The following is a 16,250-nucleotide window of genomic DNA, read 5'->3' as shown; positions in this document are numbered from 1 at the left end:
ACTAAATGTAAGTAAAAAAAAGGCCCAAACGCATTTTACAACTATTTTAACCAAAACAAAGCTTTTTTTTTTAAAGTGGACACATTGGAATTTTGTTTTGTAAACCTTTGTAAGCAAATTCTCTTAATCCATTCCTAACCCATACTGAAATAAGAAATAAGGCCTACAAATAGTATTTTTGGCCTAAAAATAGTATGATGTTTAATATAAAGTCAAAGATGTGGCAGCCACACAAATTGACAATTTCAGCACCTAGATGCATCAACAAACCATTGCGTGTTGCTTCCTGTCTCAGACAAAGTGCTATCTTATCTGAAGGACCTTGCATTTGTTGACCTGCACCACCATCAGTTAATAATTTACTGGCAAAGGCTATGCACACATGTTATCTTTGGCTAAACCATTCAAGACTGGAGATTGCAACAAGGGGTTTTCATTCAATATTTTATCTTGAGAGGTGATGGCCTTATACTGAACTTAATTACACTTTTTTGGACACGTGTATCATGTCCTCATCAAGTTGCCTAGATATTTTGATCAGAATGGGTCTTGAAATGTTGAAGCAACTTGCAGTTCGTAACAATGCCATTGGAGGTCGGTAAAGTCCAACAAAATGGAAAGGTTGAAAATGCAATGAAGGGTTGCCTTGCCATTTTTCCTTGAATGGTACACTTTTCTTCGGTACTTTATGCATATTTTGATACCCTCGTGGACACAGCCTGGTGGGTTTTCGCACTTAAATACAATTTCTACAACTACGGTCTTTGGTTCTGAAAATGTTGAATTGCACCCATGTAACGAATCGCCTTAAACAAATTTAAACCATGTAACTGATGGAGAGAAAAATGATATTGTTACTGTTTTGGACGTAAAACATATGTTTTAATTGCTGAAAATCGGTGATTAAACAAGAACTACAAATACAAAGTTAGGCGAATAAGAAATGTTGGACATCGTTTTCGTGGGTACAAGTGGATCCCGTGTCATACATATCTTAGCAGGCAACAGTAGTGAATAGGTCTATTCTATTGGACAGTTTGTAAAGTGGTTTAATTACCTTGGCTGTCGAAATCTTTGTCGACCGGTTGACCTTTGTCAACATGTTATTGTACTTTAAACTTGGCATCCTATGGCGTTAGTTATTGCGCTAAGAAACGACTCTTTGGCCGCCAGATATTCTCCTCTGCCTCAACGAGCGTAGAGAGGCTGGGGAAAAGTTATCAAGTAGTCTACATCAGCGTCTGCGAGTGGGCGTGTTTCTCTGTTGATTCAACAGTCTCGGCTCTTATGTGAAGCCGAGAGCGCGAACGCACTTTTCTGGTGAAACAAGAACGCAGAAGTCCACCTCTGGCGTGCAGTCTATCTTCAGCTCTAACTTTCCAAAATTGGTTTCATTGTGGAGAGGGCTTTGAAAAATATTTTGGACATTACCAACATGGACGCATTTCGAGTATTAACGTTGTATTTGCTGCTCATCTTCATTTGGAATATACCATGTTTTCAGTCAGCTGCTATTATATCTCCCTCAGTACCAAGGAGAAACAAGGGAGCCAGCATCATTCATGATGGACATAGGTCAACCAAATTTCTAAAAAAGATCTTTGCATCCTCTCCTAGCTTAAGCATTCACCGAGAAGACTTTAAGGACGCAGTTGTGCCCCACGATTACATGCTCTCCATATACAGGACGTACTCTGCTGCAGAGAGACTCGGACTAAACGCAAGTTTTTTCCGCTCTTCAAAGTCTGCTAACACCATAACAAGTTTTGTGGACAGAGGAACAGGTTGGTTTCCACTTAAATGACCAAGTTATGTTTTTGCATAAAACTATTGGAGAATGGTGTTACGTTTGTTAGATTTTTGCACAAATCGCTGCACTAATGTTGAATAATTATTTATCCTAAAAACAAAACATTTTATAGCATAATCTATTTTGAACAACTTTTAATTTTTATTATTGAAATACCAAAGTTGCATTTTCAAGAAGTTCATTTTCTGGTTTGCGAAAAATAACATTACTACGAACCACAAAATAGTTTGTTCGACTTTTAGGGATCGAATCAATGTATTTAAATTTGTCATTTTTTAGTTATGACATGTCCTAATTATTAATTCATAAAACGATATTACAAGGCGAAATACAATTATATCATTGGACTTAGATTATTAGGTGCTCTGGAACATTAGCATTGTTTATGACGGACACACGAAATGTCTGTTGGCATTAAATTTTCTGTTGGGACGCATTTTGCAGAGCCTTAGGAATACAGCAGATTTGCAAAGTATAAAGTTATATTAGACCTACATTGACCCCCAGGTAACACGACAATAAAACACTAATTGAGGCACTCTCTAAATTAAGGTAGTAAATCATTCATGGGTCCCCGCGTGCACCAAACCCATCCTGTTCTAAACCTCGTCGTGTCTACAGACTAGACAATCGCGGAACTGGGCCAGTTGAAATGATCACAATACATGTTATTTTTCCAAAGAACCTTTGAAATAATTTACAATGTTGGTACAGGCCTGAATGTGATTAAATGTCAGAATTGGTTCTACAGATGGGTTGCATCAAAATGAGGCTTAACAATTTCTGTATTGTTAAAAGTTAGCATTGTGATCTGTATGGCTAACGATACAGTTAATAAACGGAAATATTTGAATGAGTTAGGGTGGGCTGCAGGTGGTTTGGAGGAGTTTGTTGTGGAAAATTATTTCACGGAATTGAGCAAAGGCAGATACACTAAATTAAACCGAACACACAGACAAAAAGCCAACGTAATTCAGGATTATTTTAGAGGAGAAATATTAGTTGTGGTCATGGTTGGGAATCTTTCCCATCTTTAACATATAGAGCTTCAACTTTTAGAGATGGATTGTAAACGGATTTGGTGAACAAGACTCACTTTCCCCCTCTGATTTTGATTTGATGTGTCACTGGCTCTGATCCTTTGCTAAACTCTCTGAGGGTTGCTTAGCATCGAACCGCTGATTGGAGTATTTGAACTCGGTGATCTAATTGAGTGTTCATGTCATAACATATCAAACACTGTCTATTCTCTCATAATGACCCAGCTCAGCCAATGGCACTTAACCAAAAATGATGGGGAAAAAACAAAGAATACTTCCTTCACTATGAAGTGGTTAGTATTTTACTGCGTACCTCCCTGTGAGACCGCCACTTTAATTGCGGAAAATTATTTTTCTTCCGTTCTCTACGCACAGTGGTGGTTTCTGAATTCTGGATTTTACCAGGCTCACAAGAGTCGATGTGCATTGCAGAGTAAGCTACAACAGAACGTTTTTTGCAATTTAATCAGCACGAAAAGCAAGATTCAAGAGACTACTTCGTTGCGTAATGTTTATGTTGCGCATTTTCAACAATTACGCACAACTCTTTTTGGAGACACTTGTAAGTGTACACTACACTGGATCTATATTTGTTTATATTTGGTAACATTTAGAAAACGTATGCTAAACAGATTCGAAGACATCCCTAGCTTGGTTATGTAAGACAAGAACAAACCGCATACTTGAAAATTGCTTTTAGCACTTCAAGTTACTCATTAAAACGCGAATAGTGCCCACTGGCCTCGAAAGCCACAGCACTAGAAATCTCTCTCCTCTCCCCACTCTCGTTGTCTCTCTTGTTTCTACTTGCTAGCTCGCTTTTTTCTGTTAAGCCTTTAACGTTGTAATACACTGATGATATCATCGTGTCCTAGGGATATGTTGTCCTTAATATCAGATATACAATAATTGGCCTTAAATAGGTGGAAGATGCATTATAATTGATATTTTTGGTCAGATAAATAACACAATTTACGTATGTCTGAATGTTTATAATTTCACAACAAATAATGTCAATAACGTGCCTCCTTAATTTGTCAGTCTTACCTCAAAATAAACAAACTGCAATGGTCATTTCAAAGAGATTCCCACTTTAACTTCAACATAATCAGACAGAGCACTTTCGAAACGGGAATGTTGTCGTTGGCAAGAGGAGGTGAAATATAAGCGGGGAAGTATTTTAATGAGGAAGAGGGGAATTCAGAACTGTTAATTATTTGGTGACCTTGTATTCGATTTGTTTGAGGTCTTATAAAAAACGGTAATGCAGACCATACGTGCAAAGTTACTGAAACAAACACAAGGTTTCAATCTACTTATTATTGAACTCTACAGGGTTCACAGGGGAAAAGTACTGGCAACCAGATTCAAATATCTATTTGGAATAAAATTATGTTAGTATGATGTATAGCATATATGCGGGAGTTAGCTAACACACATTGCGCAGTTGTTTATAATAACATATATTCAAATAGGTTACAAACACGTGTCTGATAAATCATAAAGAGTTTTTTTTGTATTTAAATTGATGGTGCAATGATAAACGGTGTGACATGTGATGGATAACTCAAAACATCACTAATTATGTCCTAATGCTAAGGAACATCTAATTGTGTTTGGACGAACCGGGCCTATCATTTTTGTAGCCTAGAGAAGTCAACACATTCTCAATTTTAGCATTACCCTAGAATATATTTGTATTGATGAATGATGACGAAATATTCAAGTAATTAATCGAAAGATATATCATATTGAAAACGATGTTAAAAAACGATATTCATGTCTTATAATACTTTGAGTTTTATATTTGAAAAAAAGAACCTACACACATGTTCATATCCTATTTCGTAGGTAGAAAATGTACATAAGAAATGTAGACCATTATATTTTACATTTTAGTAATTTAGCTGACGCCCTTGTCCGGAGCGGTTAATATTTGCGAATGCATACATTTCTGACCTTGTCATGGGAATCGGACACACAACCTCTGGCTTTGCAAGATTCACGCTCTTTCAGCTGAGTTACTGTAATATTCCAACTCACATCGAAGCGCATAACGGTGATTGAATATGTTTAGCCTAGGCCTGGTGGGTATGGAGAGAATAATGCATGAATTGTGTATTGTTCAGATGAGTACAGTAGACTATGTCGTCTTTTTGCCCGTTGTGTCTGGCAGATTGAAATCCCGTCATTTAACTACGACCCTGGTGTATATGCTCAACAATATTGATTAAGGTTTTTTAAATGCATTTTTATGGCACATGTTATTTAATGCAACTTAATATAAAGGCTCCTCGTTTAGTTAAGTTATTCCCTGCGTTCTTCGTTGGACTAATATTATACAACTATAATAACTATACAAAATGTATATTTAATAATGACTTTACATTGATTGGCAGTTCAGTTGGACATTATCTGCGATTTGGCTTTACAGGTAGACAAATGTTAAAGTGTGCCTCCTAATTTCACAATTATCCTAATTAAAATACATACATTTCGATTTTGTGCCAATAAAATAGTTACGACAGTTAAAGTATATGAGTACATTTGAGGAATACAGACTACTAAAATAGGCTCACTGTTGCCTAATACACAACATTGTTAATGGAGTTTTTATTTTTTTTATTTTATTATATTGCAATTTGCACAAATATATCAAAATTAGTAGCCTAATTAAAAGCAACAAAAATGCACAGTGAGAGAGAAAGCGAGACAGTGAGAAAATAACAGAGATGTAATGCCAGCTGCTGTTGTCTTTATGATCGAAGGTGTATCTGACAATTTCCTCAACAATTGTATCGTAGAAACTTAGGAAACTACGCTGATTTCACCTTCATTTTCTCAATTGCTAATAAGGCTTTAGTAAATATGCTATTATTATTAAGTTAACATTGATGTTTGATAATATTGAATTTGTAGACTGATGATGTTAAGAATGGCTACAATATCATAGCCCAATTAAAATGTAATATTTCTGCTTAAAGATGTTATCAAGTATGATGTTAAACATGAGACCTTTTTATATCATTTGAATATGTGTCAGTCGTAGTTGGGCTCAGCATAACTGCAGAGTGGTCACTGAAAAACAAGAAAGAAGGCCAGCGGATCTGGCCTCTTTGTGAGAATGTGTACCCTCCTCCCTGCCTCTTCAGAACACTGTACACTCTAAGTGAATCTGACTGCAATTATTTCTTTTTTATCTTGCAGACGATCTCTTGCACTCTCCTTTGCAAAGACAAAAGTATCTGTTTGATGTCTCAACCCTTTCAGACAAAGAGGAGCTGGTTGGAGCTGAATTAAGGATTTTCAGAAAAGTGCCCGGGGATTTCCAAGCGTCCCCGACAAGTCTGTATGACATCCAATTACTCTCCTGTCGATCAGAACGGCTACTGGATTCCAGATCCCTTGACCCTCTGGATTCCCAAAAACCAGGATGGGAGGTTTTGGACGTGTGGGGAATGTTTAAAAACCCGCATCACTCAGCCCAGGGTGGCCAGATATGTCTCCAACTCAAGGCCACTCTTGGTAAATCAGAAACGGAAGTCGATTTAAAACAGCTGGGATTTGACAGAACCGACCGAACCCAGCAAGAGAAGGCCATCTTGGTGGTTTATACCAGGTCCAAGAAAAGAGAGAACCTGTTCAACGAAATGAAAGAGAAGATCAAGTCACGTGGATCTGAGAGCCAGTCGGACGAGGAGAGGGGCCTGCAGTTTAAAGCCAGACGCAGACGTAGGACTGCATTGAACAATCGTCATGGGAAGAGACATGGCAAAAAATCAAAATCTAGATGCAGCAAAAAGGCTCTGCACGTGAATTTCAAAGAGCTAGGGTGGGATGATTGGATCATTGCGCCTTTGGATTACGAGGCGTACCACTGCGAGGGCGTGTGCGACTTCCCATTGAGATCGCATTTAGAGCCAACAAACCATGCCATCATTCAAACTCTCATGAATTCCATGGACCCAAATAGCACACCACCTAGCTGTTGTGTTCCCACCAAACTAAGTCCCATCAGCATTCTTTACATAGACTCGGGCAATAACGTTGTGTATAAGCAGTACGAGGACATGGTTGTTGAGCAGTGTGGCTGCAGGTAGCGTCTTGGCAACTCTTGAAAGTATTTAAACCCCGTAAAATCAAAGATAAGTCAGTCGGTACAGCTTAGAGTTTGAAAGCTTGGCTACAACTGTCCATGGCATATCTGAAGCATATAGACCCATGCGTCTGGCCATATCATGGTGCGGCTAAACTTAACTCAAAAGGGATCCGCCTGAGGTGTTATTTGTAGTGGTGGCCTGTGCAAGCATGCATATTTATTTTTGTCCAAATTAAAGTCAGTAAAATCTTTCATAGCTTTCGATGTTCAATTGCTGTCTTCATCTACATGCCCAGAAAACCTTTTTCATCCATTTGACACGTTTTCAATAGCACGGTCAATTGTTTGCCAGGCCCTGACATGGATTGAGAGGCTGTCATAACTCCTTTGCCTATATCCACCGTGGAGGGGTGGGCATCAAAATGGCTCAGGCGTGGCCAATCATTATTATATTGACATTCACATGTCAATATAATAAAATAGATAGTTGTTATATAGGCCATTATAACGTTAACGTCTGAGGAAACGTAGAATTGTTGGTCTTTCATTCGTGGACTGTGTCCAAAATGGGCACAGTGGAATGCACCTGTTCAAACTAGGCCGCAGTCACGGGATAGCCCTTGTGCATTGTTGCAGCTCCCTGCTACGGTTTTGCAAAGAGGACTCATTTGTTGCGGGTGTTTCCAGGCTCACTGCCAGTGACCAGTCTAAACTACCCAGCTCTTCTGATGCGTTATCAATAGGCCGTAGCCCCCCTCCCTCTCGAAAGGTGAATGTAATCTACCAAACACAATGGGGTCTGAGGAAAAGAGATAGCGCGGGTATGCCTAGAAGAGATTTCCCTGCGCCTTGCTTCCTCTGAATCGCTCCTAAGTCATCACAGCCGGGGGAATCGAATGTAAGACTAAACAGACAAGTAAAACTATTGGATCTATGGAAATTGGCATTCGTATTGTGCCTGCCCTTGACAGCTGACTGACTTGTTGGAGGCACCGTGAAAGGCGACTTGGATGCACACAGGAGCACGCGAGGACACTAGAAGCCACCGTTAAATAATTAAGACAAATATTTGCATCGTCAACGTCTGCATCTTTACAAAATGCACTTCCACAACTGACTGCGCCTATGTCATGTAGTCAGGATGAACGGCTTTTTCATGATACATCGACTGACCAGAAATGACTCGCAAAGGAGATGATATTTAAATGCACATTAGCTTTGAATGCACTGCTGTTCATTATTTGAGCTGTACATATTTGTATAGTTAAAACTTTACAAGTGCAACGAATGGAGAAATGACTAAATGCATTTCTTTGTAAATGTACATACCTTAAATGCACTCAAATCGTTATAATTTCTATTCTATAATAATTTTATTATTTGTGATGTACAGAGTTTCATGATAATCATATATTTCTTACATTGATAAGAGTAATTTAAGCTGTATCCAATATTTGTTTTTGCTGAGGGTGGAAATACCATTATTGATGTCTACCTCATAATTACCTAGGTCCTGAGTTCTGAGGTGCATTCAACTAGTGTTACGTTTTTTTCAATGATATATGAAATTATACGTTTATATACATACATATTAATGGATACTATTCCACACCATTACTGTACTAATAAAATGAAAAAAAAATGAAAAAAAATCCACTTCCCTTGTATTCCCATGACTCTATTCCCCGTGTAATTTGACAGAAATCGGTGAACTGCCCATCTGTGTGACAAAGGGAAAACATCACTTTGAAGTGATATGTAACTCTACGTCCCCCCTAGTGAAGTTACAGATCTGCAACTCACTAATTACAGTACTTTTAACATTGTTGGAAGCCAAGATTTAATAGATTCAGACAAGGAGGATTTGAATAATGGTAAAATACACACTTCTATTTCAGCTTTGGGTATTTTCCGAAAAATTAAGTAAAAAGTTAAGAGTGTCCCCATTTATGTTTGCATTACAAGTGACTAGAAAAATTCTCGTTTTCCCCTTGGTTTCAAAACTTGAATGGGATATCCTGTTTGTTTATATATTGTTGACATTTCTCAAACATTTTCAATTAATTTCAATCTTATGAGATAACAGTGCCTCCAAGATATATTTCGAAATCTTAACCAATAAATGTGTTTGTATTACAAAACTAGCTTTTAGCGCAGCATGTTGTTTCATTTCTAGTGGACAATACACCACATTCTACACATGTGCGATTAAAATGACTTCTGCTGGTTACAGCAATGACGCCGTTGACTTAATGTCATTTATTTTCATGCGGTATAACTCAATGGGAGTGACAATGAAGCTCGGATTCCTTTAAAAGTTAATACAATGTAAACAAATCATTCATCTTTATTGGCAGGAGTTCATAGGCTGTAAATTATATAACGGTTCTGCAGTCCATTAACTTATTACAAGTCATAGGGCTCTGCCTCAAGCCACAGGACATGTAATTGCTTTCGCTTGCATGTAAACAGCAACATCTCCCATCATAGCCGTAGTGTTATTGTTCCCTGCTCTGCTAAGTGCTATACCGTCAACGCGGTGGCCATGCAACTAGAAGGAAATGCATTGACTGTCCATGATAGGTTACTGAATAGATGAACCACAGCTATTTCCCAATGAATTAGCCACCCCCCAGGGTCAAGTTTACTTAACACTTTAACATTTCCCAATCTGCTGGATGACAAAAACTTTGAAAGGAGGGAGTGCTTCCATATAGGCTATCGACCTTGGCCTGGAAACAATTAGGAAATGGCTTTGAAATGTTAGATGTTATCCAGGCTCTTTTACAGTATCATGTCACTCCCCACATGTTCGCTAGGGGAAAGAGAGGACACTAAGTGCCCTCTTTAGCGGCCCCTGCAAATGGCTGACACAACTACCACTCCCATGAGTATAACCAAATGACCCTTCAGGCTATGTCTTTGTGGCTTCATTGAACAGCGTCAGGATTTTAAGCGACTAATCCCAGCCCCCCTTCAGGCACAGTGTACCAATATTTTGCTATGAGATCTGCAGTTCTAGGTGAACAGAGAAGTGTTCCAGGTGATGTGAAGGCCAGGGTTGTAATTGTTTGGCTGCCATTAGGCCATTGTGCTCTATGTTCCTTGATTTTTGTGATATTGATTGTGAGAAAGAGGGTTTGGAATCAAATACCCTTCCAACCAGCTCCTCTTTGTGGGATTTTTTGGTTTGTTTGTATCCTTTATTGAATAAAGGGCTGTGATGAAATCACTGGTGTAGGAAGTTTCGAGAATGGTTACATGCCGATGACAAGGAAGGAATGCAGTAGTTTACTCATCTCTATCATTCACTCTTCACTGCTAATGGTTTTATATAAAATAGATTACGTTTTTCCTCTTAGTTGCATAATTGTCTTAGTCACCATTATGGGGAAGCCATTCAGAGAGGGAGGGGCGTTTAACATTTCTTTCTAATATATTTATTTAATCCAACTCATGTTGGCAAAGTGACTGCTCCCTCAGAATATGCAGAGAATGTTTAACACAAATATTGTTGACACCACACATCTGTGCACCACTGAGTTTGCTGCCTATTTGTGGTCCATGACATCCATGATAACATTATCAAGATCTACACAGTTTTTCCAAACCGTCCGGGAGTCTCTCCAAATTTAAAAACACAAGTTGGCTCTTCGGGACTAACATTTTCCCCATACTTAACCCCCCCCTTTATCAGTGATGTCCTCATCCACGATCCAGTGGGGAGAATTAATGAAACATAACATTCAGAGAAGAAGTGTATAGGGAAGTGGACGTACGTGGTCAAATGCATTCAATGGCTTACATGAACTGTTTGTTTAATGGCTGACTTGAAAATGCTTGAGCATTATAATTCTTGATTTTGTAGCATGAGAATGCTTGATTAGGACACTTTAGACTAGGTCAAATGTAATACTTTTTATCAATGACAGTCAGTAAATGCTTCTGTACTCAGAAATTGTTTTCTTTTTTTATTTCCGGAGAAGAGTGCTCACCTGTTCCCTTTTATTTTTTTGGTCTTGCATTGACCCACTGGTTTGTGGCTAATTACCCCACAGGCAGAGCAAGGTGGCGTATTTCCCTTTTCTTTCCAGAGCGTGTGCGCGCGCACAGACAGACACACACACACAAACACACCCACACACATACACACAAATAATTGGGTTGGTTTAAAGTGTTGAAGTCTAACTTGATGTAAGTGAACATGCACGTGTGTATGACTGCATGTGCTCTAGAGAACAGAAGGATGGTAGCACACACAGATGGACCGATGAGTGTTGCAGAGTAACAGCAGATGCCTGGACTGACCCCTGCTGCCGCCCCACATTGAACCACTGGCCTGGAGACAAAGGGCGTGGTGAGTCCAAACATTAAATAGACTTGCTTGTGCCTAAATGCCAGAGGTCACATTTATTTTCATACACCTCTTTCTTCTGAGACAGAAAGTGAGTTGAATCAGGCCAACAATCCCATTGAAAATAAGAAATGACTAACCACCTTTTTTTTAATAATCTAGTATCAGTTTTACTTCAGGGTGTTACAACCTAGAGCTTCTGACCACTAACTAAAATGTTGCTGGGTTGAATCCCCAAGCCATCAGATTGAACAATCTGTTGCTCTATATTTGAAGATAGGAGTGTTAACCCTAATTGTTTCTGTATGTCACTCTGGATGCCAATGTCTGCTAAGTGAGTAAATTGAAAATGGAGTAACGAGTCGGTGATGCTGTAAAGAGAGGTGGTTGCCCCTGGCATCTGCTCTCGGAGTAAAAAAAAGGAAAACACAGGGTTAACCTAACAAAGGACTAATGTGGCATCTGCTGTGTTCATTTCTTTCCCAGCCCTGCGGTTGTTAAGTCAGGAGGACCCTCTGAGGACCTGTGCTAACCCACCAGTTACCTCTCCACTGGCTGAGGTACCCTCAAGCCAATCAAGGGGAAAGGCCTGCAAACACCTCAATTGTTAAATCAATTACACCCCAGCCTTTGATGCTTTATGTTATCCATCGTCACATAGCAATATATTTCAAATGAAATCGAAGCATTAATGGATGGTAGAGGTTTCGGCATAACTCAGGAAGGGACCGATTCAGACAGTCGATCCTGGCCTAACGTTTTAAAAAATGACTGATGAAGGTCATGCCAGAGACAGTGTTGACTGTGTGAGGTTGACGGATCTACAAGTTCCAGCTCAACCCTTTTGGTCCGTTTGTTCTCTCCAGGAATGTCCCAGAATGGCCTTTCACCCCGCTTCATCTTGCTGCTACTAACCAGGACTGTGTTGTGGAGGTCGAGCTGCCCGGTAATCACACCTCAAATTGATTGTGTGCCACAAGCGTTTTACTCCATAAGTGCCTATGAATTGATGCGCCTAGCTACAGACCCAAAACAAAGTTTCTTCTTTGTGTGGATATATATATGTATACATTTGTCAGGACATTTGTCTGAGTATCTGTGTGTGAGACTAACCAGTGTCTTTGTGTGTTTGTGTGAGTGCCTAAATGTGCTGGATACGAGAGTAAATTTGCTCAGTTACTTCGACAATGCTTATGTTTGGGGGCAAAGCCAGGACATGACCTCCCTGTCAATTCACATCTGTGATGGCAACTGGAATGGTGCTGGGAGGAGGAGAAGGACTTGCGATTGGCCAGGGGACCAGGCATGCCTTCCATTGGTCAAGACCTCCAGCGCATAGCATGAGGGGGAGTTGGGAGACCTTGACCAACCCAGCAGCTTGAATTGGAAACCAGCATCGCAACACCACACATCAATCCGGTCTCATTCGTGTCCGGCAAGAACGTAGCCCCTGGATCCAAGCCGGCTGACCCAGGTGTGAGAAGCATACCGAAGAGGTCGGTTTGATACGGAGTAGCAATACATAGTTAAAACAAACATGGGTCATGAGTACTAGGATCTCCCCGGTGTAGGGGGAGTAGGAGATGGGAGGGGGGTTGCCGGGTGATGCGGAGCTAAGAGGGCCTGATGGACAACTCCACATCTCAAAGAAGGCAAAGCTTTCACTGAAAAATGGTGCCTGGGGTATCTCAAAAGGTCAGGGCCCCGAACACCAGCACACTACATTAATCACGAGACGCCGCGGCTCACCTGTCTAGCGTTTCAGACGCATCGTGTACAGTTCGCCTCAATTACGCTTGATTACGAGGTGTGGAAGACACTCCCGGCCCATGAAGAAAAGATCAGACAATCAATAATGCAACTTCGGAATAGGGTGACTCTCTGTCAACAAAACAACAGGGCAAGGGCAACATGCGCTGTGCCAGATTTGACTGAATGCTAGGTCACACACGCACACATTTTCGGGGGTGCACGCACACACAAACACATAAATATATACATACACACACACTGCATGGTGTACAAAAGGGAGTAAAAGATTTCACGGTATCTTAGCCCCCTCAGAGTAATTACCCCATGATGTGTTGGTGGCGGATGGAACTGTTGCAGATGTTTTATGACGGGGGCCCTTTTCATTTTGTCTTCCCGTTGAGGGACAGATTTATGGTGCAACTCAGTCCTCCATTCAGGAATGCCATCCCCTTCCCACCCTCTGTTTTCCCTTTTACACACACACACGCACACACGCAAATACGCACACACACTGGTGATACTCTCTAGAGGTGTTAGGTTTGGTTTTCTTCTCCGCTGGTGCTGAAAATGTGTAAAATTGGTGTAAGTTTAATGTTTCACCAACAGTTTGTCTGAATTTTAGTATGTTAGCACTTTTGCCAGCTTTTCCAATTACCAGGCTGGCTTATGTGGTCACAGAGGTTGTTGGCAGCAGTGTACGAAAGGAATACATGTTTGATGATCCCTTCAATAGGAATGTTTCTAAGCTGGCTGGTAGCATCTTGACCCGTGAGGATGGACTCAGCTGCGGGAGACCTCTTCGAAGAGCCCACGGTCTGTGGAGGATAGCAGGCCCAGATTTGAACCCACTATGACACTATCTCGACAACTGTTATTCTGCTAAAAGAAACGATCATTGAAGTAAAGATGGGTTAGCTTTTTCAAAAGTAATAGCCTTGGGTTCCTTGCAGAGAAGTGTTTGATGTGCTGAATTCTCTTGCTGTGGTTTCAGTGGCTGTTTTGGTGTGGTTCTCCAAAAGTTGGTCTGTGAATCGAATCTATAGTTCAATAGCTTTTACACCAAGGCAAAATATTGGTAATAAATGGGTAGATTAGTAGCAGTCTAATTAGAAGGGAGCATACTGAAAATTCCCCTCAGAAGGATCCCTGTTATTATTAATGTTAACTACACTGTACATCACAGACGGCAGGAAGTGCTAAATGCATTTAACAATTCATTTAACCAACACAAGGAGACACATTAAGTTGAGAACAAGGCCTGTGCTTGTCACCAGAAGTCTCTCAGAGCACGAACAGTGGAAAGTTGTCAGGTACAAGTATTTTAACAAACGAGGTCAGTGGAGGAACAGTTCATATTAATTATTTACCGAAGCAGGACAAAGAGCCCGGCGAGACTAGATAACCCTGAAGACCCAGAGGAGTTTGGTACATAAACATAGGCTCATCTTGTTACAAATACAGAGAACACAGTGACATTTTGATGCTACGCTATCATCAATCCAAACGTTATCCGATTTTGTATTGATTTTACGCATTGTGACATGATTTTTCAGATGTCAGGCCTTCATTGTTTTTGTTCCCAGTTGACGCTAATTACGCAGAAAGACTCTGGCTGTTGTTCTCTGAGATTCTTTCCGGAGTGAATTATGAGGGATCCGTTTTTGATTCATGTTACGACGTCTAACATGGTTGAAAATGTGCATTTATTCAAAAATGAATCACATATGTGCTTAGTGTTTGTTTCGATTCATTCCTTATAATACCACTGTCCATTCTGAGCGTGATAAATTATTGTAGTCTTTTTTGATATGAGGAATGTTGTGAGTTTTGTTTGACCAGATGTAACTTTATCACACGCTCCCTCTTTCTTTCTATTCTTGTCTCTCACATCTTAGCTCGAAAAAACCCTCTCCACACAAAAAAAGTGAGCTCTCACACAATATTTCTGTTTGCTGTAATCTGACCTCTTTGTGAACTGCGGTGAAGTGAAAGGCACTTTCAGCCAGCAGAATCAAATGGCAGAAGCCATATGCCTTTCAACTGATACAAAGGTGGGAGAGATGGGGGTTGGGGGTGTTGGGAGGGGAGGGGCTTTGCATGCTAGGTTGAAAAGGAAAGTGCAGCCGTGTCGCATCTTTTTGTGCTGGTAAAGTGGTCTTGGTGGTGTTGGTGTGTGGGGTGCAGGGGAAGGGGTGTGTGTCTCCATGTTTGTGAGGTCTGGGGGGGGGGGTTGTTGCCTAGACGTGCCGTGGAACACAAGGAGAGGACACGGGAGAATGTCCCACAGACTTTTTAGATGAGGCTTTTTCATGGATGAGTGAAGTGAGCAAACAGCATTCCTTTCTCTCGGGAAAAGTGCGTGCGTCCGTGTTCATGCGCATGCGTTTTTGTGAACGTGTTGTGCCGGGGTTTCGGTGAAGATGTTCAGAGGTTGAGACTCGATCTGATGTCTGATGGGCTCCACTTGACCTCAGTGCTCACTGAGGCCTGACTGACTAACCTCACAATGCTCGTGAAGCCAACACTTGTCTCCGTCTAGGCTAATGGCTTACGACCACCTCCGGATCAAATGGAATCCTTCGTCCCAATGATACCATGAGCCTCGTTAAGTTAGCTAAAGCATGAAAACATGGCAAGTGTGAGGTGCACCTCATCACTTCTTAGTTGGCTGTACAGCAACCTTCCATGTGTAAGAGCATGTGAGAAACACACGTCTTTTGGTGGAGTTTTACACCTATCAGCGGTCAGTTTCTCTGAGACATTCTGCTTTGGCGGCAAAGAGTGCCACGAGCGTGATGCGCTTCAAGCAGGGGGGACAATACCGAGGCTTGATAAACGTACCAAATGGAAAATGATTTGCTGCCCCATTACGATACAGCCCTATAATCTGTCTTTCAGTTCCATTATGAAAGGGGGTAAGACCTGCTTTGTAGCCGGGGGATGGGGAGGACAGGAAGTATGTTTGTATAGAAGCAACATTAATTCATTCCTCTCCGCGCTCTTTGAAGAGCACCAGCAGCTATGACAGGCTAAATGTTTCCAGAGATGTCACATTTCCACAAAATCTAAAAAAGGGGCTCTCGTGAGCACTCATCCTTTCATGTTTGATCCTGCGTCGGAGATTGTATGATAAACAGACTGGGGGTTGGTTGGGGGTGGTGGTGGTGGTGATGGGGGGTTGAGGGGTGGGGAATG

At 40.8% G+C, this 16,250-nt stretch overlaps 1 protein-coding gene across 1 annotated transcript; it reads left to right on the top strand.

Annotated features, from left to right (window-relative positions):
* Positions 1-1,310: 1,310 nt before the first annotated feature.
* Positions 1,311-9,033, top strand: gdf6a (growth differentiation factor 6a). The gene is made up of 2 exons (XM_010904895.2): positions 1,311-1,784; positions 6,058-9,033. Exons 1-2 carry the CDS (start codon positions 1,436-1,438, stop codon positions 6,948-6,950), a joined length of 1,242 nt encoding a protein of 413 aa, XP_010903197.1. The 5' UTR covers positions 1,311-1,435; the 3' UTR covers positions 6,951-9,033.
* The last annotated feature ends 7,217 nt before the right edge of the window (positions 9,034-16,250 follow it).

This window comes from Esox lucius, chromosome 20, assembly GCF_011004845.1.
Source record: "Esox lucius isolate fEsoLuc1 chromosome 20, fEsoLuc1.pri, whole genome shotgun sequence".
In the NCBI taxonomy this organism is placed as follows: Eukaryota; Metazoa; Chordata; class Actinopteri; order Esociformes; family Esocidae; genus Esox; species Esox lucius.
Note: the sequence above shows the minus strand (reverse complement) of the source record. Positions and strands in the feature narration are given on the sequence as shown.

Coding starts and splice junctions, on each gene's coding strand:
- gdf6a (XM_010904895.2), top strand. CDS start 1,436: ATGGACGCATTTCGAGTATTAACGTTGTATTTGCTGCTCATCTTCATT. Junction 1,785..6,057: donor TTTTGTGGACAGAGGAACAG/GTTGGTTTCCAC, acceptor TTTATCTTGCAG/ACGATCTCTTGCACTCTCCT.